The 25662-nt window shown below is 43.7% G+C and overlaps 2 protein-coding genes across 4 annotated transcripts in view; both read right to left on the reverse strand.

Moving 5' to 3' along the window:
• Nucleotides 1-445: 445 nt before the first annotated feature.
• On the reverse strand, nucleotides 446-6074 carry LOC109984581 (SIN3-HDAC complex-associated factor). Its single transcript, XM_020634802.3, has 6 exons — nucleotides 5952-6074; nucleotides 3392-3519; nucleotides 2979-3078; nucleotides 2750-2864; nucleotides 1793-1943; nucleotides 446-1528 (listed from the first exon to the last, which is right to left on the reverse strand). Exons 2-6 carry the CDS (start codon nucleotides 3517-3519, stop codon nucleotides 1162-1164), a joined length of 861 nt encoding a protein of 286 aa, XP_020490458.1. The 5' UTR covers nucleotides 5952-6074; the 3' UTR covers nucleotides 446-1161.
• A 2729-nt stretch (nucleotides 6075-8803) lies between these two features.
• Nucleotides 8804-25662, reverse strand: part of dennd5b (DENN/MADD domain containing 5B) — a 59241-nt gene continuing 42382 nt past the window's right edge. For 2 of the 3 annotated variants that reach the window (XM_065951165.1, XM_020634770.3), the window contains 16 exons: nucleotides 24432-24663; nucleotides 21290-21440; nucleotides 20957-21047; nucleotides 19505-19636; nucleotides 19019-19171; nucleotides 17815-17893; nucleotides 17569-17650; nucleotides 17228-17356; nucleotides 16776-16897; nucleotides 15440-15585; nucleotides 14161-14279; nucleotides 13866-14053; nucleotides 13245-13327; nucleotides 12525-12651; nucleotides 12247-12421; nucleotides 8804-11978 (listed from right to left, as the gene is read on the reverse strand). In XM_065951165.1, the coding sequence (XP_065807237.1) occupies nucleotides 11795-11978; nucleotides 12247-12421; nucleotides 12525-12651; nucleotides 13245-13327; nucleotides 13866-14053; nucleotides 14161-14279; nucleotides 15440-15585; nucleotides 16776-16897; nucleotides 17228-17356; nucleotides 17569-17650; nucleotides 17815-17893; nucleotides 19019-19171; nucleotides 19505-19636; nucleotides 20957-21047; nucleotides 21290-21440; nucleotides 24432-24663 (2193 nt within the window). In that variant the 3' untranslated portion in view covers nucleotides 8804-11794. The remainder of the gene's footprint in view (nucleotides 11979-12246; nucleotides 12422-12524; nucleotides 12652-13244; nucleotides 13328-13865; nucleotides 14054-14160; nucleotides 14280-15439; nucleotides 15586-16775; nucleotides 16898-17227; nucleotides 17357-17568; nucleotides 17651-17814; nucleotides 17894-19018; nucleotides 19172-19504; nucleotides 19637-20956; nucleotides 21048-21289; nucleotides 21441-24431; nucleotides 24664-25662) is intronic. The other variant, XM_065951164.1, reaches the window with a different exon arrangement.

Genomic DNA, 25662 nt, shown 5'->3' on the forward strand with positions numbered 1-25662 from the left:
TGAATCCTCTGTGATGAATTCCTTCCCGCTAACAGCTGTGCAGAGCTCAGCAGGAAGAAGAGACGTTTGGTGCCGCACTGAGATTTTATATCGGAGTACGAGCAGGAAGCACGCTTTAACTCTGTCCGGCTGTGTCTGGAATCTGATGTGGTTTATGCAACATGTACAAAGAGGTAAAGCTAAGGACTCATGTAGGCTGGTACAGGAGGGATGCAGAACATGGGGGGGGGGGGGGGAATAGAGGCAGGGCTGCGACTAAAAGTTGTGATCTTTACCGATAGATCTGACATTCATGAGCAGAAAGATGTCAAAAAAGGGAAAATAATGATGATTTTAAACAGCTTCTCAAGAGCGCGCATGACTTGGAAAAAGTACTGAAATGTTTCACCAATCTTACAAATAGCTGGTGATGGGGTTGTCATGGCAACATGTTTTCAAACTTGGATAGGATACAAGGGAAAAATCAAACTGTTTTGATGGCGCAGCAACAAAAAAATAGAAGTCCAAGGCAACCAATACTGTTTTTTTTACTCGTTTATGAAGAACATAAATTGCAGGCTAAGGCCCCGTGTCCACCTAGTGTTTTTTTACGTTGCAGAAAAGCACTTGCTGTACTCTCGGGAGAACTTGCATGAAGCGTGGTTTACAACGGCCGCTGTAAGACCGACACGGCTTTGTTAAATGGTTTTTATTTTAATTTGTCTAAATTGCATAAAAACATTGGCAACGTTTAAGTACCTAAACGTTGCCAACATGTCAGTGAAATTTAGAAAGTGCTCTCTCTCTCTAGTTCGTGGCAGCTTTTGGTTAAACATATGACTTTTAATATTAAAGCTTCTACAGTTTATGACTTTCAGCCGTTAAAATAACAGGTTGCATTATTTTAGATCATGTGCTATTGAAAAGTATCCAAGTGTTGTAAGTTTTGACGACCTCAGTTCATTATTTTGTCTTTCGATCACCTTGAAGATGAATTGCTAAATAGTTGCAGCCTTCATATTTCCCTCTTGGTATCAAACAGCCAAACCTGACTCCATGGTTAAACTTCTAGTCAGCAGCAGCCGCAGAGCGCGAGTGTGTTTGAGTGTTTGGTCGAGTCTTATACATCAGTGTCTTGTACTTTTGGTCCTTGAGGAAGACTTTACCGACCCTTTGCTGCCATCACCGGGCTTCTTCACTCAGCTCCTCCTTCTCCTCCTCCACCTCGTGTGTGGATACTGGAGGCATCAATGCACTCACACTCACGTCCTGTCCTTCATCCTGTTCTGCATTCTCCTCCTTTCCTGTTATTTTCCCTCCTTCCATCTCCTCCTGTTGCTGCTGCAGGTCCTTCTCTGCCATCTCTCCACTTTCCTCCCCCTCCTCTTGTTGCTGCGGCTGCAGGTCCTTCTCTACGATCTCCCCCCCTCCCATCTCCTCCTCCACCTGCAGGTCTGGCTTCCTCTGACAGCAGGGTTTGAACAGGTGGGGGTCGATGATGATTTCTCCGTAGCGACCTTTGTACACGATGCCACAGCACACTTTTTGTCTGAAAACAGGAACGCACGCCTCGGTCAGTTTGCAAAAATAAATTAAAGATTAATTTTGTAAAAGCATAATGCTCTTTGAATATGATAAAGAGGTCAGTAAAGTTCGAGCTCTTAGCCAGAACACAAAAGGTTAGGTGTTCAGCATCAGTTACCATGGCAATCTATCCCTGAAAGAAGTGAACCACCTTTCCAGTCAGAGTTGACCCTGAAGTTACTTCGCTACAGAAAAACCAGCTTGGTAGTTCAGGCCCTTGGTTAGTTACCTTTTCCAGTAGGTGAGGTCCAGAAAGGAGAAGGCCTGGGAAGGGGCGGAGCCATGGGAAAGCTCCATGTCAGAGCCTTCGTCTGATTGGTTGCTGTAGGTGGGGGATTGTGCAGGTGAAGCGCTGGAGGTGGTGCTGTGTGCGTCCGAGTCTGGTGGAGACACAAGCAGCAGAGATCATTTAGACGTTTTTTAGACTGTCTGTGAAAATATCTGCACAGAAACGTAAACTGAGGCGAGCGTTTTACTGAACACGATGAAAGTTAATGCAGGTGGTGCATGGACTAGAAGAAGGGCAAAACGCTCATTAGAAGCTTTAAAACCCTGCCACACCGCCATCTTCTGGTCCAATTAGTGTGCTGCAGATACATTTGCACATGCACATTAAAACTCAATACAATGGTTACCATGGGTCAATTTAAAAACTTGATCACAGTTCACTGTACTCATGAGTGTAAATGTTATTAGCTGTAGTTACCTGCTTACTCTTCTGATCTTATAATCCATGTATTTTGTCTTCGTTGTTTTTTGTCTCTTATTCGTTTTAATTGTATTCTCGACGTCGTTGTAAATGAGGACTTGCCTTCAATGATTTCTCGAGAATAAATAAAGGTAAAATGAAAAAAATGAAACATTCAAATTCTACATTCACAAAGGACAATCTTTAAGTCTAATAAGCTAAGTTTCCCAATTTCTGTCTTTTCCTTGTGCCATGTTTTCCCCCCATAGGATGCACAGAAGGATGCAAGGAGAGAGGAAATAAAGACATTTATTTTTATGAGGAATGGCACATCCTCGTCTAAAACCTGTATATTTGGACATTTCAGAGATTCATCTGCTTGTGTCTGACGCTGTTTGTGTTTTCTCGAGCTGCACAGTTACCGATACAGCTGAACCTGATAAAATGTTCAGCCCTAGGATACTTATATCTAGTAGCCGTGCACTGGAAGTGGCTTACTGTTTCTCTTGAGCTCGCTCTGCACCCGACTGATCTGTTTCGGCCTCAGCTTCTTCTTGATCTTCTTCGTCCTCAGTGTTGCCTTCATGCTCGATCCGGCTTTTGCATCAACCACCTTTAAAAAACATGCAGAAGACAAAGTTTTACAGCTAAATAACGAGACCCAAAACACTTAATTGTTCCGCTGGAGCGCTCAGAGATACAAAGATGTAACAGATGGTGCCCTCACATGATTCCAGTCCTTCTTGGATCCAGCTGGAAGCTTTTTCCATCTCTTTACCAGGAGGACACAGGCGTTACAGATGTCCCCACAACGCATTTCACCCAACCTGCAGAGACACAAAGACGCCCATGAACCTCACACAAAGACGATGGTTATGGTTGTAGGTAAGCCTGACACATGGGGAACTAAAAATAAATCAGTTGAAGAGATGTTAAAATGTCTGTTTGCATCAGTTGTTTTGTGGAGTTCCTCAGGGGTCTATTCTGGGTCTCCTTTTCTTTACAAACCAAAAGGTCCTCCCCTGGTAGAAAACATGCCACTCCTTTGTAAATCCTGAACTTCTGCATAAACAGCAGAGCTAGACGGTGAATGTTTGATGATTCAACCTTCTCGCTCGATGTAAAGTGATGCCGACTCACCCGAAGCAACTCTTGAAGTTCATCTCGTAGCGGTTGCTGTCGGTGAAGCGTGAGCTGGACGACTTGGCTCTGCAGATGCAGCAGCCATCGATGCTCCGGTACATCTTAGGCTTGTGGAAATTAAACATCTACAGCAACGTAAAATACAAATCAATTATTGATGAGGAGCTGTACATTTTTACTGGATGCCTGCAAGTTTTACCAAACAATACAAACAACAAAAATCAGCATTTTTCTTCCCACTGACGGGAGGGCTTCACAACTGCAACTATTGTTTTTAATTTATCGGCACATTTTTTAAATTATATGTGTACATTAAAATTCTGCCCGTTTTAAGTGCAGCTCTGTAATATAGGAAGCAAAAGGTAATAGTGACACATTTTAAAGGCTGTATTCTTCTTTTTTAAATAATAGTTAATAAATACCTGAATGAAGCAGTTTTATTTTTGAAAAAATCTGTTTGTCTGATGTCAGGACTTTGTTATAAATAGATTGCTTCGGTGTTCATCTTTCATGAGATCTGAATTATAAAAAAGTATTTTTTTTAAAAACAATGAGACCAGGTGATAAGAATTTTAATATTCGTTGGTATGATTTTATGAAAAATTGCAGGCTAACTCATGCACACGGTGTAAGTCGCACAAAAACATTGGCGATGTCTAAAAACAGTTTATCAGTTCTCATATCTAGGTGCAGGTGAGGTTTTTTTTTCATGATCATCAGACGAAACAAAAATCTTCAGTTGACAGCAGGTTCAGAAAAACAGCATATTTGAACATAAAAGAAGCTCGGATAATAATGACATTGTTACTTAAAAAATGTCCTAAAAGAATTATTCTGAAAATATTCGTTCCTCACATTTGATCACAAATCTCTGGTTCAAGATCTGAATAAAACATACTCTACAGTCAAATAATAAGAACGTATGTTATTGAGGAAAAATCAGTATTAGCAGTTTTTTTTTTTGCCCCAACATATAAAGTATAGTCAGTGAAGATACTTCAGCTATAATAAAGGCTGTGTCTCTGTGCGTAATGTGCGCATTTACGTCATTTGCCATTTAAGCCGACCCCCACTGCCTCTACTGCGTACGTGGAGGAGGGGAGAGAAAGAGGGGTGTGTGTGTGTGTGTGTGTGTGTGTGTGTGTGTGTGTGTGTGTGTGTGTGTGTGTGTGTGTGTGTGTGGTGCAGGTTATCAGTGTGAGCATCACGTTGGGAGGAACAGCGCGGCCCCGCTGTCTCTTATGTAACAGTGGTGCTGATGCAACTTGAGGCTCGACATGTGGCCACAGGGATGCTGAGCGACATCCACAGAGGAAAAGAAACACTCTTAAAAACTAAATATCTGCTTTTATAGTAAATTCAAACACATTGTCCTGCATTTTAAAATGAGATAAACCCGTTTAAAATGACACAAACTGACACGTTTTGCATTAAAGTCTAAAGTCCAGAAATATTAAAATTACGCAAAAGTTGAAGATACTTGAGGTAATATTTTTATTTTACGCTGAAAAAAAAAAAAATCGAGTATGGCTTCGTTTTAACGCTGCAGTGTGTGATGTGCATCGTAGTTTGCGGTGATGCTGGCGGTGATTGTGTAACCCCGTCCTGGCCTCCATAGCACATGGCAGGACTATGGTTGGACGCAGGAGGAGGGAGGAGGAGGCGTGCAGTGAGCCGACTGCTCAGCCTGCATCTGCAACACACCGATCATAGGCTGCACATTCAGAACCGTCTGAATATGACCAGAAAGTGGATAAAAGTGGACACACACACACACACGGGGTAAAAAGTGAAGTTTGTGATTTTAAACAGGTTCCTCGTCGTCTTCAGAAAGCAGAGTAGAGCTGCATGTGGGTCCTGCAGAGCAACACGGAAACGTAGGGCAGTGCTGCCTCTCAGATTATAAACATTTAGTTTGTTTCTTGAACACAAAGATCGAAAGCACTGCGTACTTTCTCCAGATATTACACAGACACAATAAACCCGCATAAATATCCACTATAACCGACAAAGCTCAGCAGAGATCTGCAGGTCGGGTCCATGTGCAACAATGGAGGCTCAGGCAAACACGCGAGCAGCAAACCCGTCAGCACTGCTCGCTCTTTGAATTCACTTTTGTTTAGTTTTTATGTTGCACGGCAGGAGAAGAGTGCTAATTCCGGGAGGTTAAAAATGACAAATTGCAGGTTTCCGATGGTTTGCAGTGTTTGAAATCTAACCCTAGAGTTGAAGGGGGGCCGGACAGTGACGCAGGAAACACACCCACCACCCTGACAACAAAGTGGAGCTCCGCTTTCACGACACACACCGGCACGCAAACACGCGCAAAACCCCCCAAAATGTGACACAAACTGCTGCAGGCGCCTTTCCTGAATGTGTCCTCGGAGATGTTTGAGTTTGCAGGGACAAGCTGGTGAGAGTGACGCCATGTGAGACCGTGAAACCAAAGGCATTCCTCCGGTAACTTTCACGCACGCCGCCACACAAACGACGTGACAGAAGAAGAAAAAAAAACCCTCCACGGTCATTCTGCGCAAAGTGGGAGAAACATTCTTACCGTGATTTGAGGTGAGACGCAGAAACACTCCTGTCATGAGAAACTCCAAACACTCGTCGGTTTAAAGGAAGAAGTGTCGCTCATTCAACGCACAACAATGCCGACGCAGACTCGAGTTAAAACGTTGCCCGCCAAAGCGTCAATATTCTACGATGTTAAGAGCACTTCCGCTTTGCAGTTTCAAAATAAAATAAAAAAAGCGCACGTTTCACTAAGTATCAAAAAATGTTTTATCGAAAGCTCTTTTGTACATTTAGATGCTGAATAGTTTTTTTTTGTTGTTTTTTTTTTATAGGAATGAAACACTTTTCCTGCATATGATTCGTCGTAAAAAGCTAAATCTCTTATTTAGAATATATAAAATAACTTTCACAAATTTATATTTTCCACCAGGGAAAACACATATCCAAATGTCCCAAAAAAAAGAATCAGGCACTTTAGTGAAACAAGATGAAATGAGCAAACTAAAATATAGCTTAGCTTGTTTATCAAATTATTTTTGTTTAGACCCTGAAGGTCCCAAAAAGTTAAAACTTGGATATTGTGCGAATAAGTTATAATCTTTCGGAAAACGAAACAATTCAGAGCCCTTAAAGTCCCAAGAAGTGAAACATTGAGAAAGAGATTATCTTGTTTAAAGAAGTTGATAACTTGTGCACACAGGAGGATAGATAATATGTGAAACCAAGCTATCCCCATGTCTGTATAACAATATAATGATGTGGAAGCAAATTAGAATGTTATGCACAATTTAGATGGTAATGTGGGTGTAACAGATAATAATGTTGTGTGCACAAGATAGTTACTTATGTGCGCAACAAAATCCCAGTGTGTGCACAACATATTAAACTTGTGTGCAATGTGATAAAGTTGTGCACAAAAATTACTATCTAACATGTGCACACGTCACATTTTTTATTGTCGGTTATCAAGTGTTTCTTAAGAGAAAACATTAATGAAAAAAGAAGGTATTTTATAATTCTGATAATGGTGAGTTGCAAAAACCTACTTCTCTCTCTTTCGTTTTTTTAAATGACAAACAATCCATTCAAGGAGACCACACATGTTAAAGTCCGCAACAAAACAAAAAATACAACACACACTGATTTATGGTAGCTCGAATAACACTTAAATTTAATCTATAAAATGTATTTTTCTAATTTGCTTTCTTAAAATGTAATTATATGAATTTAAGTAGCTGTTAGGAAAATATTGATTTAATTTGAAGGTTACGTCACTTAACTTCCGGTTCCATAGTAGCAAACTGTAGTTCACTTGACGCAGCCAGCGTGCCCGTAGTAGAACCTTCCACGCATGCGCACTGCCAGACTCCCGCGCCACCATTTTCTGATTTTTTTTTCAATCAGTGCGATTTGCATACAGCTGTGACGTCTACCAGCGGCGTGGACACACTGTGATGCCCATATAGGGATTTACGCGGGAAAAGAATGTGCAGCCAGTTGCTATGGTGAAGCTGCAGCGCGGGAAAGCTACCGGGAGGTGGCTCTGTTTACACTTCATGTTTTTTATGCTTTTTATGCATATTTTCAATTCTTTTTATGTTATTTTTTTAATCTTTTAAATCAGAGACTTATAAATTTGATCATGATTTCATCTCTTGGTTCAATTATTTATGTCTGTTGACTTGACTTGTCTTAATAATGATTGTCTCTATTGTTTTGTATTTATGTCTGCCTGAGATTAGACAGAATATAGCTTCATATTTTCCATATACAGGAGAAGCTGGTTGGTATTTTACTTTGATATCATAATCTTTTCAATGACCTACAAATATGGAAAAAGAAAACGTCTTCCTTTGTTTATTATGGAGGAATTTTATATATTTACGATATCATACTTTTAAAAATGCCTGGAAAGTGTTGTTAATATATTACAGATATATTTAACATTATAGACACCTTACAGATACTTAAATGAGAAATGTAACTTTCTAAAAAATATAGCACAGGTGTCAGATTAAACCTTTAAACTTGCAGATAACTTCATTCTTTTATAGTTCCACCCTCACAGCCATATATGGTCACATCTGGCTCTAATTATAATAAACAACAAAAAAACTCCATGAGTAACTTCCCACTTGCTGCTTCTTCTATACAGTCTATTTGTTTTAGGGCTTGTCCAATGATTCAAACTTTTAATCGTGATTAATCACATTTTTAATCACGTTTGAAGTTCCATTATTTGAAATTAAATAGAAAAATGTAGGCTTTTATTTTGAAATTTCGTACTGTCTTAATCTGAAAGTACTTCCTTTGCAGTTTGAGTTCAACCCTGCTTTTATTTCGAAATAAAATCAGGGTTAGGACCTTCTAGTAGATCAAAGGTTACGACAATTTACAGGCGCCAGAAATCTTAGCGGTTATGAGGCACGGCCCACGTACAGAGGCAAAAGTCCCTGTCGGCAAGTCAGTTGGTTCGAATCCGACCTCGGCCCTTTGCTGCATGTCATCCACCAGTCTCTCCTCCCATCACTTCAGCTGTCCTCTAATAAAGGCAATATGATCCTAAAGAATAACAGGTTGAAAACTGACGTCACACAGCTCAAAAGAACGGTAACAAAGGTCAATGTGTGATGTCATCAGGAGGATATTACTTTGGACTCGTCAGCTGAGCTGTCTGAGAGTTTGTTAAAGTGAAATGAGATATTCAAAGATAAATAGTGTCCTTATTTTACAAAACTGGGACTACTGGGAGACACTGAGGACGACTATCTACAGTGAGCCGTAAGGGACAAAACAGCATGAGATTAATCAAGATGAACTAGTTAATGCTGACGGCTCTGATATTTGTAGACACACATTACGTTTGGTTTAATAACACACACATATCCGTCTCCTTGAACACACTGCGTGTTTTTATTGAAATAGGCATAATAAATATCAGAACAGAGTTAATCCGTCAGACAAAGACTTGAAACTCTTTTTGTCCGCTGGCGTTCTTCCCATGACAGTCTGAAGAATTGAGCAGATCCACTCGGGGGTTCAAACCACTCCTCACACCGCATGTTCATGTAACAAATCCACAGTGAGTCTGAAAGGAGGGACGTCCGTGGTCGTCCACAGTGAAAGTTCTCCTCTGACATGTAAAGAGTCTGAACACAGAAAACATCCAGGACGAGACGGAGGAATCTGTCCTCGTGCTTTAGAGCTGCGGGTTAGGCATCAGCAGCGGGAGCACAAGGGGTTAAAAACATGACAAAAACACCTGAAGAGGGAATAGTGGCTTTAAAAACATGAACATTTCCAGTTCTTCCAAACCCACAGGCGTTATTAACCTTAAATTCACAGCACTGCTTTCAGTGGATAAACACTAAATTAATAAATACACAAAATAAAGACATTCAAACTAAAACAGGCATTATGTGTTTACAGATTCAAAGATCACCGCAGGACTCCGGGGCTGCAAAGGTTGTGCTCTCTCGTCTTTAAATCTGCAGAGAAGCTCAGAATAAATACAGCTTGGTCTACACGGCGACATGCACTAATGAAGACATTTATACCGTTTGTCAGACGGAGGAAAGTGGCAGCAGTGGTCAAAATCTCATGCAGCTAAAAAATTAAAAGTTAGGACAAAATCCTTCAGAGGAAAAGAGGTTCTGATAAAAAAGAAAAAAAAAGGCAGTTTGTTTGTGTTTTAAAGGAGCTATGTTTGAAGTTTAACATAATACATGAGAGAGATCGTGTTGCATTCAGGGCATGTGGGAATTTACAGTGAGTTTGAACTGCTACTGCATTTTGTAACATCACACATCTCAAATTAATCCATTTAATGAGAAGTCATGAAGTGTTGAGAAATTAACTTGCACAGTTTTTGCATATTCATAGCCAGGACTTATCAGATCTGTACGCTCTTTGTTGGGAAGCGTTTCTGTTCCAGTGTTTCCGACATTAATTCAGAGTCAGGAACTTTTCGACTTTGAGCGAAAATTCCTTAATTGACCACAAGAAAAATTGTTTAACTTACGAGCTTTAACCAGAGATTGAAACCACAAAGTTTCCAACGTAAAGTCATAAAATTTCCGATCTCTGTTTTGTTCTCTCTGCTGACACCTGTGGCGAAAAACTGTAACTGCAGCGATCCGAATGTTGCAATTAACTTTTTATCGCTTGTCTTACTGTTGGTGTCAAATTAGTGCCTTTTTCTTTAGATGGTCACGTGTTTGTGATGTCCTCACTTTGACGATAATAACTTTAGACTCTAAACCATGACACGTTTTCAATACAGCAGACGTTTACTGCAAATTCTGAAGAATATTTATGACACTGAACATCTGCAGAGTTCTTGCTGTAAGTCATGCATCGACAGCCGGCTTGACTCCATGACTACTTAGTAAGAACAACGTGGTTTCAAGCAGAGGAGGAAGTTAAACTTTTCAGCTGTTGTGGGGGGAAATATAAGCTAGCTAGTTCATGAATGAATGTGTGATGCATAAATGATCACTCAGTGTTCCAGTACACGTCAGAAACCAGTAAATCCCTTTAAAACTTTAAATGTGAAGATATAAAAATAAAATCAGGGAAAACACGTTTCAGCCACACATCCATGGAATATGTCACATTCTCCGACGTGCACTCACGTGGACACAGAGTTTCAAACAGCCAGGTTGATGGCTGAGGTTCGGTAGGAATGTCAGTGCAGCCACAGGTTCATCTCCGGCCACCGAGCCGCATCACTGAGATCAGTATTTTTGAGTTCATCCGCAGGCTGAGAGCGGAGAGAATGCCCGACATGAATCAAAAGAAAGAGAAGCATGGAGAGCAGGTGAATCTTCAGCTCAGTGCTCGAATTAAATCCTGCTCCAGTGTGTCAGTAAAACCTCCGTCCACATCCCACAGGCATGCTCGCTAACGCTAATGCTAACGAGGGGATGACGGCGGTGAAATTGCAGGCAGGAAAGAGAATCACAGTTAATCGAGTCGTACCTACTGAAGAAAGGCTAAGCTACACAGCTAACACGCAGGGAAACTTCGGCTGCTGCTACTTAAAAGTTGAAACAACCAAACCGTTGGAGTTTGGCCGTCTTCTATCTGGTCAAACCAGCGTGCATTACTGTTAGATGTTCCCAAGCATTCTGTAAATCTTTTAGATTGATGTTCCTTCTCCACACAGTCTCTGTGTCGGCTGGTTCAAGTTTGAGAATCATCGTGTAGAATAATTAGCTGAGGATTAGCTTCCCTTTGAGTATTGTCAAATGACTCTAAAACACAGATGTTGAGAGCAGGGACTTTAGTAGTAACTCTCTTTACTTCAGTGTCCTGCTGCTCCAAAAAATGTCGATTCCTCCGCTGCTGAAAGTAGTCCCCAGCAAGTGCATTGTTACCTACAGTTTTTTTTGTAAAAAACCTTCATAGAGCAACCGTTTAATCCTTTTAAAAAAATGTAATTTAATACCTGTGAGGTGTTCTTGAAGGTTTATATCTCGAGAAGAAGCCAACAGGTTTCATCTGCGATTCAAATACTTTGATGGCTAACGTTTCTGCACCAATGTAATGTTAATACGGAAGTAGATTTTTGTGTTGTCGCAGAAACAATGGCTCCCTGGAAGGTCAGAAATCATTTAAAAGGGGATGGTTTGTTCTGGACATTTGCACTAATTTGCATTAATCCCTGGTTTTGATTTAATTAAAAGAGTCTTCAGATCCACAGGTGGGGGAATAATACTGAATCCAAAGCGGAGTCTTCTAACTTAAAGCAGCCATACTATTTTCTTCCTCGTCATCCTGGGGACACGTTCAATACGAGAGCCGATCGGCTAAACGTGGACGAGCGCGTGAAGCTGGTGGTAAGCGAGGTAAGCGTCCCGTCGGTCCCCCCGCTGGGTGCTAAAGGTCGATGCCTTTGACCAGCGAGGCCTCCAGTGTGATGCGGAAGTCGTGCAGCGTCTCCACGACTCCGATGAGCGCGTTGACGGTGGTGCGGTCTCTGAGCAGCGCCGTGTCCTCGTACATCCGCAGGATCACCGGGCACTCCACCAGCAGGGGGAGCCACTGGGGCAGCAAACGGTCCCTGCAGAACAAAAAGATTTTCTTTAGTTGCAGAAGGATTGCGACATCATCGGTTATTTACCTTCTGTAGAAAACCTCCAGCCTGAGCACGACCTCCAACAGTCACTTCTATGTTTTCAGGCCAAAAGGCTGTTTAATTACAGGCACAGAGATCGTAGCGGTGGCGTGCAGATAGTCGATGGTCGTGCACCAATCACAGGATATAAACTTCATTCCCCCACGCCCCCCTGCTGAAGGTGAATTCTCCTGATTATATCCTGTAAACCAACCTGGCTCCGAGGCAGACGAGCAGCTGGAACTTCCCATCTTTGCCGATGTTTCTCCGGGTGGAGTTGATGGCGTTGACATAGTGACAGAGTGATTGACAGGTCATCCCCCGGGGCTCCGCCGTCTCCTGCAGGTCTCCCATCTGGTCAGCCGACTCCATGTAGGCGACGGCCTTTTCTGCAGAGGAAGAGGAGAGGAAGAAGAGAGAGTAAAAAACACCGAGCAGATTAAAGATTGTGTCGTCATCAGCAGCAGGGGGCGCCAGTCGCTCCTCACTCACCCACAAAGTCCCACACGAACACGGTCTTCTGAAAAAGGCGGGCAGACTTGAATCCGTGGTGGAAGAACTGTTCGAGCGCTGCGACCAAACTGTTCTCTCCGCACAGCAGGACGGTCAGACTGCCTCTCTGCACAGGGAGACGACAAACAGCAACATGTGAGAGGTCATACCACTACACATCATGAATCTTTACATTTCTTTAAGTTAATGACCTTGTTGCTAAAAGATTTCAGTTTTACGTTTCTAAAAATCACAGAGGAGGCAGCTTTACTAATCCTGCAGGTACATTTTTGTGTTATAACCTGCAGCTGCACACGACATGCGAGTACATTTTAATGACTTTTTAGGATAACTAAATGTCAGTAAACAGAGAAGCTTTTTTTTTTGACTACTGTATGAATCTGTAAAGTGTGAGTGACAGGATCAGTGGAAAAAGACATCTACAGCTGTTAACGATGTAAAGGGTTTAAAGGAAACTGTAAAATAATCAAGAAAACAGCCACATCCAAAAACAATAAGGGGCCGGTGCAGAGTCGAGCAGAAATGTTACTTCAAACAAAGAGAAGGACGTCATGCACACTGCAGGGCTAAGGTCACTCCGTACAGCACCATCTTAGATACACATGAACTCAGTCACATGAGCAATCACTGGTGTGCTCCAAACGTCACATAGAAAGTCCGTTCTGATGGATAAAAGGAGTGTTAAACTGAGTCACTGACCTCTTTCTCCGGCTTGTGGAAATGTTTGATGATGTTGTTCACGGCCTCCCCGATCCCCTCCTGGATCTGAGCTGAGGTTGGCTCTGCAGCAATAAGGAGTTTAATTAATAACAGACACGTGGTTGTTAATATCAACACTGGTTCCAGTAATAAAACCTGCATACATTTAATATCAGAATGTCAACTTTGACGACCTTTAATCTTCATATTTTAAATTCATACAGAAATAAAACAAATATATTTGACAAGTTTGTTGTATGACGGAGATCAGCAACATCTTAAAAACTCCTCAGCACTGGTCTAATGTTATTCTGTTGTTGAAGTCTTGATGGAAAAATAAAGATCTATCTTGCGGTCCTCTTTAGTTAAAGGAGCAATATGTAACTCTGACACCTAGTGTTTAAAATGGGTACTGCAGTCTAAACAATGCAGAGAACAATAGATGTGAGAGATAGATAGAAATATGAAAACTGAGTTTTTAAGTAGGTGTTAAAAAAGGGAAACTCTCAGATCATTCAAGGTTATAAAATCACGCAGAGTTTTGTTGTCAGCATGATCTAAGTTCAAACTAACAGCGTGTGCAGAGCTGTGAGCCGTGTTTTCGTCCTGACGGAAACTTACTGGACCCTCGTGCAGACATCGACGTGATGCTGATGCGTCTGATCTGAGACGGCGAGCGCTGCAGCGGGGGCGTTCGGCAGCCTCTCCCAGAATCCTCCTCTGCCGTCGACAACACCAGCTCACCGATCAGCACTCGCTCCAGGCTGCCGTCGTCCACGCCCTTACCGAGCCAACGGCCGCACGGGAACCTGCATGGGGGCGGAGTCAACAAGGATGCAGAGGATTGTCGGAGGTCGCTAAGCTTCTTTAAGCTGTGTATCCTTTTCTTCTTCTCCGTGTCCATGTGTGCACTCACCTGTACGTGTGTCCTGTGATCTCATTGCGCACCATCACACAGTCAACCAGCCATTTGGCGAGGAGGCCGGCGTTGTCGTGGCCGAGCTGCACCGTGGTCAGCTTCCCCAGATTCTGACACTGAACACACAGAGAGAGAGAGATAGAGAAAGAAGGTTCATTAAAGATAACAAGCAAGGCCGGACGTTTAATCCTGGACTCTATTTGTAAATATTTTGGGGAACAAAATGTCTATTCAGAACCCCGACTTTAGTCATTTAAAGGGTTTGTTCGGGTCCAACACAATATTTATCTAACAGAGGGTGACATCCACTGGATCAAAAAGTTGCACTTTCTTCCTGTAAGTGGTTTTAAGCCGTGTTGACGACCATAACGTCTTGAATATACAGAGACTGAGATTCAAGGATTTGGCTACAAACGTTTTCAGGGTAGCAGACGAACTAGAGCTAATTCCAAATGTACACAAAGCTGACTGCAGGACAAAAAAAAGGCCTACAGGGTAACAGGCAACAGAAGCATTCAAAACAAAACAAAGTGCATGATGGGACATGGATGATGAGGGAGAGGGGGCTTCGTCTAACCTTGAACAAGGCCGAGATGTGCGCGTGAGGCCTGAAAGCAGACTGAGGGAGATGGAAACACTTGTTAAGACACATGGATGGACCACAAAAAAATTATTCCGGCAATCTCACCAAACATGCAACGAGGAAAACAAAGATGCAACGAGAAAAACAAAGATGCAACGAGGAAAACAAAGATGCAACGAGGAAAACAAAGATGCAACGAGAAAAACAAAGATGCAACGAGGAAAACAAAGATGCAACGAGAAAAACAAAGATGCAACGAGGAAAACAAAGATGCAACGAGGAAAACAAAGATGCAACGAGGAAAACAAAGATGCAACGAGAAAAGCAAACATGCAGGGTGACGAGGACAGCAGGAGGTCTGCAGCTCCAACAGGACTGGATGTGTCTGTAAACCTCAACTGTCTGCAGGGAGGTGGTTGTCATGACAACATCACCTGGTCTGCTCTGGCTGTGATTTGAATCCCGTCTCCAGCGGGTCATTTTCCACACCACAAGTTAAAGTCCTCAATCCTACTCTGTGTTATTGCAATAAGAGAGAATCCCCCTTTAACGACCTGAAACAAACCCCCTGCACTCCCTTTAACGTGCATCATGCAGAGAGAGCGTAACTCCAAAAGTCACGTCTGAATACGGCCAATCAGCACTTGGCTTCTATCACGAGGGCGTCACACCACGTCATCACACAACACTCACGTCGAAGGTCATCTCCAGGACGTTTTTAGGGATCTGCATGATGCCCGAGTCGCCCAGCTCCCCGGACACGCACACCCAGGGGTTGGAGGTGGTCATGGTGTTGCTCAGCTTCTTGATGGGGATGATGACCACTCGGTACGGGATCACTGCAGGGACAAACAAGACGAGAGTGAGAAATCACAAATTCAGCAGAAACACTGAACTCAGGCTGCACTGAATCAAGGTCATCGAATAAAAGAGACGAGAGGAGTACGCTTGCAGAGGATTTTTAAGAGCACTTTTCAAGGCCCTGACACACCAAGCAGAAGGCAAAGAACTGGTGGCGCCTCACATCGCCCTCATGTCTTGGCCAAAAAGTTGCACTTGAACACACCACAAAGACTACAGCCGACAGCCAATCACCATTTATGTTCTGTGCATGTGTGAGAGGAAATAACTCTCCATGCCAGCAGGGGGCGGTAGTCCGTTGTTATGACATGAGAAGACAATTTTCACACCGCTGTCGGTCACCACTCATATTATAGGTAGTCTACTAATGGAGAATAATGTCTGATAAAATGGCGCTGGCGTTGTCAGTTCTTGGTCTTTTAGTGGAAAAAGAAAAGAAGAGGCGACCAATAAGGAGAAACCGCTCTAATGGGTGAAAGCATGGATACTACAGCGGCATGCTCAAGGGGCTTTCCTGAACCTGAGAGGAGAGCTGGAGCGAAATGAAACCTCCAAACAGCCAATCGAGGGATTCGGCCAAAAAAGGGCAGACAGGGCCGATGGAGCCGGGAACACTGCAAAAACTACGCGATGGTCCAACGAGGACCGACGGCCGACGATCTCATTGGTGTGTCAAGGCCTTCAGGCTGGAATTCTTGGATGTTACCAACGAAATTGTCAGTCAAACAAAAAGTCTATCGTAAACTCTGCTTCCCTCCTAGAGTTTGTTGTTGTAATACAGATTTTGGCCACAAGAGGCAGTGTTTTTGTCTTACACCTTTTTAATACAGCACCTTTAAAAACAGATGTTTACTAGTGCTCAGACAAAGTAGAGGCAGGAACTCAGGACAACAACAAAATAAACACAACATATTTCTTATTTCATATTACTTTGTGATATTAGGGTTAAATGTGGCCTTGATTGTTGTTGACTCTGACGCACTACATGGGAGGAAACTATCGTTCATCAGGGCCGTCTGGTGCCAAAACCCTCCGTCTGCCAGATCACGCCATCGTGTTTATGACGTGCAGTCTGACCTCAGCATATGATTTATGTCTGCCCTGATTCTAAGCAGTGATTGAAGGGAGCTGAGGTCAGAGGTCACATGCTGCTAAAGGGGGCACTCACTGATGGTGGTGAAGACGCTGGTGAAGCAGAAGTAGTCGACGGCGTTCAGAGAGAGGAGGTGGAAGAGGAACTGCTCCTTCTCCTCCTCGCAGCGCAGGAAGGCGTAACGCTTGTACAGCTTCCTGAGGACACACGGCAGGAAATCAGATCATTTAAAAAAAAAAAACTTTATTACAAAGTTTCCCTGTCACAAGAGAAAAGGAGTTGTTTCGTCAGCTTCACATGTGGACCCCTTTGTTCCCCGATAAAGAGCAATGAGCGTCAAAAGAGGAGTAACAAAAGCTCTCACTTCAAACATGGAAATCCTCCCGTTTGATAAAACACGAGAGTGTCTTGATTGAGGAATCTAAACAGCGATGTTAGCACAGATGCAGCTCAGACAGGAACATGGATCAATCTGACCTGTCGATAAAAGTGTGAATGTGTGTGTGTGTGTGTGTGTGTGTGCTCACTTGGTTAAGGCTTGTCGGCACAGCAGCTGCTTGAGGTGCTGAGAGAGCAGCTTCTTCTCCAGGGACAGACGGATCCAGGCCCTCGCTCGTCCCACGTCCGTCTTTATCTCTGACATGCTCTGGATGTGCCTGAAGAGAGGAACGGCGGAGGGACAAGCGACACACTTAAAGAAGAAAGCTCTCAGAATCAATGTGATCAACACGTTTCAGGCATAGGAGGAGAGGTTAACCACCATCATTAACTTTCAGTCTTCCCGCTTTGATCAGCGAGTGAAGTTTTATTAGATATACAGTATATTACATTAGATATCTTTCCACCACTAGATGGCAGCAGCGAGTACCTCATGTCCTGAATGAGAGACACTCGAAGGTACGGCATCCCAATGGAGCTTTCAGACTTCCTCCTCTCAGGAACATTCGACACTGCGAGGAGATACACAGGATTCAGTTTCACAAAATTAAGACAGAGCAGGACAGTCAGTGTGTGTGTGTGTGTGTGTGTGTGTGTGTGTGTGTGTGTGTGTGTGTGTGTGTGTGTGTGTGTGTGTGTGTGTGTCTCTCTCTCTCTCTCTCTCTCTCTCTCTCACCTGGAGACTCGGCCTGCTGCTCCAGCTTCTCCTCCCGGGCCTGGTAGTGCAGCAGGTGGGACCACAGAGCCGACTTCCCCTGAGAGGTCAGAGAGGATTGTGTGAGTGTCCGAAAATTACAGCACACAAAGAGAGCTAACGCGTTCACAGATGACGGCAAGAATTACACACACACGCGCACGCACGCACGCACACACGCGCGCACACACACGCACACACACGCACACACGCGCACACACACGCACACACGCGCACACACACGCACACACGCGCGCACACGCGCGCACACGCGCGCACACACACGCACACGCACACACACGCACACACGCGCACACACGCGCACACACGCGCGCACACGCGCGCACACACACGCACACACACGCACACACACGCACACACACGCACACACACGCACAAAAAGAGGATTTTTGAGGCAATAACCTCTTAGCCTTAATATCCAATGTGTTCGTAAATACCTGATTAACCACCGGGTGTTTATTCTGACAGCAGCCGCGAGCGTGTGACATCACATCTCCTTTACCATAAATCTGATTATTCTGCACGTGCAGCGACAGAATAAAGCTCTACTCGTGTTTAGAGGAGAATTACACTATTTTAAAACCTCTTGAAGCTCGAAATGTCTCGTAAAAGTTTTGGACTTTCTTTGCCGGATTGCTTCAGCCGCAGAGATCGTTTTCTCTGCAGGAAAAAGTTTGATTTAAAGGGTTCATTCGGCTATTTTTCTCTGAAGCTGATATAATTCTGCTGTCTTGGTTTTGTAATTTGCAGTTTTGTTATGTTGCACGGATTACATCCTGCTGCGTTCTCACATCAGCTCACTCTGACTTTCTGCAGATTAAATACGAGGAGGCTGGAGGAGAAAATCCAGGGGAAGTCGGAGTGAAAAATATGTAGTCTGTGTTTACCTATGCAGCTCCTCCTGCTAATATCTTTATATTTAAAGAGTTTTCTGTGAAAAAAGTAATCATGCACACTGAAATATCAACGCTTTATGAGCCGCCTCGGTTTGTCCGCAAAAAAACACTGAATTATATCCACACCGAATACATGCACTAATTAAATACTGTCATGTTCTCAATGAGACTCTGCTTGATCAGAACGGATCACAGATCACCACTATGTTCCCAAGTCTCAAAAACAAATGTGTGTGTGTGTGTTTGTTTGTGTGTGTGTGTGTGCTGACCTGTTTAACTTGCAGCCCGTGGCTCCAGATTCTCTCCAGCAGGTCACACAGGCTGGCGATCAGAGTGTTCTCCTCCAGCCCCGTGATGTTTGCTTCACCATGTCCGAGCTCCACCGCCTCCCGGCCCATCTTCGCCACCAGCATCCGCTTTGTCTGAACACACACGCACGCACACACACACACACACACACACACACACACACACACACACACACACACACACACACACACACACACACACACACACACACACACACACACACACACACACACACACACACACACACACACACACACACACACACACACACACACACACACACACAATGTGAGAACAATCAACAGGACCCTTTAATGATACACAAACACACAGGGTTTGAAGGGCGGGTGACCGGCCTCGAGTAAAGATGATCAGCTGATTTTGTTCTGCTGAATCTCAGGTTGTTTTAAAGTATTTTTTGTCATGTTGTGGTGGTTGTGTTTCACCTTCACGCGACACTCCTTGAGCAGTCCCTCCACAAACTTCCAGTTGGTCTGAGCGATGACGGCGGGGGACAGATCGGACAGTTTGGGCTGCCTCAGGTTCTTCTGCAGGCTGCGGGCCTCCTGCATGTACTTCTGAGGATCAGACAGAAGAAAACATCCTCTCTGATCAAAACCACAGCAATAATCAGATTGTGTCTGACGGATGCTAAACTTTATAAACACACCTGTGGTACAGTTTAAGAGCTTTGGTTATGTCATGACAAGACAAGATACACGTTTGTTTTGTATGTGTGTGTGAGAAGCTGTGAAAATCAAACACTACAGCGGAGTAGATTTCTGCGTCTTACCAGGGGAGGAGGTGACACAGGAGAGGAGTGAACAGCAGGAGCTAAAGAGTTAGTGTGTGTGTCGGGAGGTGGTTAATTTACACTTTCAGCCCTCAAAACAGGCAGGACTCAAGCAGCTACCTCTGCAGCTGAAAAAAATACAGTCAACATGAAAGTGCCAAAAAAGTGCAGTTCCTCCAGTGTCCACTAGAGTCTGTCTCCTGCAGTGAGTCAGTCCCCATAGAGCCCCATGTTAAAATGTCCATCTTTACAGCAGAAATAAAAATGTTTACAGCCTGGTACAAAAACAGATTGGGTCTCATTTCTCTCTTCATGACGACTGTAGGGGCTGTTTATACAATTAACCTGTTTACATTATATTAAGGCTTAAAGTGATGTAGAATTAGGGGGCGTGGCCTCTTTGAGTGACAGGTGGGAGCTGCTAGGTGTCACCTCAGCTCGCTGAGCTTTAACTTCTGGGCCATGTTTTTGCTGTTGTGGAGATTTGTTCATGTAAATATCAGACTAATAATCTGTGTCTCTGTGAGCTCCACCCTCTCATCCAAATCTGGTGAATTCTGGTTAAAAAAGCAGCGAGGCTTTAAACTGTTGTTCATCTAGTTGTTGTAGTACTTATTCATGTTCTATAGTGGGAACACTGGGTAATAATGCATGGTGTGGAGGTGGGGGTGGGGGTGGAGGTGGTGGGGGTCATCACGACAAAAGCAGCTCCTCCACGTACCAGACAGGACGCAGAGGCAGATTTTTTAGGCGGTTTGATAGGCGGAGGGGACGCTTTGTCCCACTCCCAAAACGCCATGGAGTTCTGCAGGACGAGACAACCCTCCACCTGCTGAGGAGGAGCAGGAGGAGGAGGAGGAGGAGGGGGTACCACCAGACCCCATCACAGACCAGAACCAGACAGGAACGAAAGAGAAGAACGGGAAAGAAAACAGAAGACGGGCGCAGCATGCACATGAAGGACGAAAGAAACAAAATAATTGAGGAACAGAACAGAAATATGACGCCACGACATGAACAGAGAGAAATAAAAATGCAAAACATAACAGAAGAGAGGAGGACACATGGCAGGCTGCAGGTCGGTTGTTAGGAGTTTTATTTTTACCTCCTTCAGGTCGTTGTCGAGGGTTAGATGCTCTGATTGCTGTCGGTGTCGGTCGTTCCGTCGCTGAGTCGTCGCCGTCCTGTGAGACCACCTGCAAACATAAAACAGATAGTTTCAACAACTGTCATACCATTTGAAAATGACAGAAAATTGCTTTCTCTCCGACCCCTCTGCCTGAGGCGCCTTGTTGGAAAATAAGCTTTAATCCCAACGTGGTTACACGAGCATGAATCGGTGTAAAAATGAGCCCAGCGAGCCAGATAAGAGAAACATTCTGACTTCATCTTTTGGTTTCAGGAGTTTTTCTCAGTCATGACTTGGACCCTGACTCACTTGTTGTTGCTTGGTCCCGTGTTGAGCACGTCGGCCTGCAGCTTGGGGAAGAAGCCCTGCTCGTATTTGCCCTGACCGATCTTCATGTCGAGCAGGTGAGGGTGGATGGCGGTGTGGTCGATCTTCATCAGACGCTGCTCGATGGCCTGAGCTGCAGGAGACACGGGATCAAATCAAGGTTTAAAGTTCAAGGTTTCTTTATTGGTACCAAGAAATGTACATTTGTTGTGCAGACAGGAGATTCAGTGTTCCAATAGCTACATACAACACCGTCTCAATACAAATTCAAGGTTAAAAAGAGCAGACAGAATGCATTAAAGAGGACATATCATCCCCCTTCTCCACCTTTTCAAACAGTCCCCCTGTGGTCTAAATGAAACATCTGTGCTGTGCTTTGGTCAAAATATATCATGAATCAAGCACCAGAGGAGGTTTGTGAGCCTGTATAAACCAGCTCTCTCAGAACGCTCCGTTTTGGTGTATGTGTCTCTTTAAATGTAATGTGACATCACAAGGAGAGCAAATTTCAAACAGAGCATTTTTCTCTGTGTTGTATGACTTATACAGACCACAAACAAAGGACTGGATGGGTCTAGTTCACATTTTGTGTGGATTTTTCAAGAGTCCTGACACAGAAAATCACTCTAAAGAGTCGACAACGCAGCGATGATTAACAAACTCCATTGCTGCCGATCAGTGATTGGATTTAATTTCACTGATTGTGTGTTCAATTTGAGAAGTTGAGACTCTGAATTTAATTCTCACATGTGAAACCATGTTTTTTCTTACAGAGAGAGTTATGTACTTCAATATGTTCTATTTGGTACCAGAGCACGTGCTGTTTGTTCTCTGAACTTTACCCCGAGAGGACTTCTGAGAAGGACAACAAACATGTTTTTAGACATTTCAGCTGCTGAGTGTGCGTGTAGCAATAAGAGCAGGGCAGATGGAGAACACCACCAGTCTAGAGAAGAAAAGCTTCCCTGACAAACAGGACATTATAAATCACAGATGAAATGTTGTTTCATCTTATCTCTTCTCTCTCTCTCCGTCCTGATATCCACAAACACGCTCAGTCTGTTCCCTCGGTGTCCTTCACCTGCAGCAGCACACACACTCTTATCGCCCGTCTGTCTGCGTGTTGTTGAGCTGTCTGAGGTTGCGTTGCCTCGCTCTAACATTGAACTTGTTTGTTTTTTTTATCTGACAGGAGCTGCAGCGTTGATCGCAGCTCTGCGGTGAGCGGAGGCACCGGAGCGAGACGCCAGACGGGCAGGCGGAGGGAAACGCTGCCTTTTGTCTGAGTGATTGTGTACCTGAATGCACCATCGCACACAAATGATCTCACCTTAAGCAATTAGAGCTTTACATCGGTGGAGCAGGAGAGCGAAACAACGAGGGTCAAGAGGAGATGACATGCTCGAGTAAAAAGAGAGGAGCTGGCAGCTGAAACGACAATCCTGATAAGTTTCAGAGAAGACGGAAAATAAAGCTGTGAAATGCTGCAAAACTGACGACAACAGAGTCAGACTTCAGTTGAAGTCAGTCGATTCAGACTGAAACTGTTCACATCTGGATCAGTTTGAAGAATCACAGCACGTCTGAAATATATCCATCCAAAATGATCTATACAGCTGTTCCACCTTCAATCCAAAAGTTGATTTCAAAATCTCTCCTTTCATGCCCACCAAACTCCATTAACAAAATCTGTGATTTAAAGGTCACATATTCTGCAAAATCCACTTCACCATGTTTCTCCAACACTAATATGTGTCCCTAGTCTGTCTACAAATCCCCCATATTATAAGAAAAGTCCATCCTCTCCATCTTCTGCCTGCTCCACTTTTCAGAAAATGTGTGCTCAAACAGGCAGTTTGGAGATTTTCCCTTCATGACATCACAAAGAGCAGTAACCCGTCCCACAGGTGGGTGACACTCCCACAGCTAGGTGTTTGTTCTGCCCTCTGAGTCTGCCTTCTCAGCAAGAAAGCCCGAGCCTCCCAAGCCCTTCCAGAGAGGGGGCGTGGTCAGACACAGCTCATTTACATTTAAAGCTACAGACACAGAAACAGCCTGTTCTGAGCAGGGCTGAAATAGCAGAATTAATATGGTGAATTCATCCCACCGGTATCACTCTTCTCAGATCTTGTTGTGTTAGAGAGAAACCAGGACACACTTTTTTATTTTTCCTTATTTTTTATACATTTCCTCTGCTCGTTTCCTGTTTGACAAATATCCTTACACCACAAACCAACACATGCTAGATCCCCCGTCAGCCTCCAACAGTCTGAGTCAGTCCTGAGTCTGACCTCCAGCCTCACTCTGCACATTCAGCACCAATTAAAGGCTTAACCAAGGGAAAGTCAAGCAGCACTAATTAAGAAAAATCAGTAGAAGAAGAAAAAAAAACCCCCGGCCAAACACTCCAGCAGAGCGAATGTGTTTGTGCTTATTATGTGAGATATAGAGTGATGGAGTGTTTGCTGGGTGGAGAAATGAGAGGAGAGGGTTTCTCTGGTCGCTGGGGAGAGCCCGAGCTGCTTTGCGAGGAGAAATGAAAGACAAGAGAGGTCAGGAGGAGGAGGAGGAGGAGGAGTGTTTCTGCCCTCAGCTAATGGACGATGGAGATGCTTTTGAAGGACAGACTGTGACGCACGCTGCTTTGCCGCATATCAAAACCCACTACTATTCAAGAAGCTGCTGGTTTGCAGATATATCACATGAAGAAACCAGGATGTTCAGATAAAACTAGCTAAATCAGAGGTACTAAATCCATAAAAAGGTCCCCAAGGTTCACTTCTGGGCCCGTTATTGTTTACTACTTACAGAAATAACCCAAAAAAAAATGTCTAAGCTGATGACAGATTACTGCTCTGCACACATGATGGGTCATGACTTTTAGATATTTGCATTGTCAAAAATGTTTAGATTTGACTTGTATTTCATAGATATATGTGTTTTTGGTCGTTTTGCCAGGGTCTGTAAAATAAAACTGTTATTCTTGGCTGAGTCTCAGTGGGACTTTTAAATACATTTTCAAAAGTGTCTTAAGCCCTGAATCTGTTGTAATTGAATATAAATCATGTTTTCTGTGTCGTCTCGAACACATCTTAGCCCTCACGTCCCTCCCTTCTCGGCTTACCGGCCTCCTTCAGGACGGAGCACCTCTGGTAGCTGGACGATCGGAGACTCGGAGCGCGGACGTTGTAGAGACGAGCTTTGTCGATGCGGGTGTCGAAGACTCGCAGCAGCGGCTCCTTCTCCTCCCACTGCGACATGATCTTGTTGTCGATGAAGGTGGCGAACATCTGCGTCTCGATGAAGTGGGAGAGGAAGGGCAGGTACGGCTCGGGCTGGTCGGACAGGAAGGAGGCCTGAAGCAAAAAACAAGGATGGAGATATTTTTTACTGTCCAATAAATGTGAGGAACGTCTTTAACTTTTCCCCAGAGCAACAATTACCTGGACAAATGGAAGGGGGTTGGGCTGCTCTAAGTTTCATATTTTTGACATTTGGAAAAACATTAAAGGTCAATGAAGTAATAATCGACTAAAATACACTGATGAGTCAGCTGTTCATGTCTTTAAGTTTGCACAGCTTGTTTCTGACAATCAGCTCTTTCAGTGAGAGCAGCAGAAACACTGAAAGGTGCAACTCCATCCCCACCTGTATCAGAGTCTGCATGAGCTTCAGTGTTTTTAAAAACTAAACTTAAATCATGGCTCAAGCCACACCAGTCATGTGATCACTGATTTGAGCCTTTGAATGGAACCATCTTGGAGAGAATGGTTAATTTGCTATATTGCTAACTCTGGCCCAACAGTTAAACTAGAGTTTGCTAACCCCTTGCTCCTCTCCAGCTTCACACCTCTTCACCCTGATGTGACACCTGCAGGGTCTTACCATCGACTGTAAATATGAATGGACGAAGCCTGAATGATTCTTTTTTGCTGCTTGGGCCAAACTAAAGGCTTAAAAAAAGGAATTTCACAACAAAATGAAGTGGATATGTTCACAACTTATGCACAGAATATTCCATAACAGCATGAGAAAGGGAATACAGAATAAGAATAAAATATGTTAATGGCACCAAACACAAGGGCTGGGAATCTTTGGGTGTCTCTCGATTCGATTTAGATTTAGATTCTATGGGTCACGATTCGATTCAGGATCTATATTCGATTCAAAACGATTCTGGATTCAAAGTCTATTTTTTGAATTAGTCCATACTTCAGGATCGACTCCAGTCATCTGTGAGACTGGCTGAATTTCCTGCTGCTCCATTTGGCATACAAGAGGGAGGTGACCGATTAGCCAAAAAATAAATCAATTTTTGGAAGTTATGAATCGATTTAAAACCTCACAAGATAAGA

Source organism: Labrus bergylta, chromosome 23, assembly GCF_963930695.1.
Source record: "Labrus bergylta chromosome 23, fLabBer1.1, whole genome shotgun sequence".
NCBI classification, from domain to species: Eukaryota; Metazoa; Chordata; class Actinopteri; order Labriformes; family Labridae; genus Labrus; species Labrus bergylta.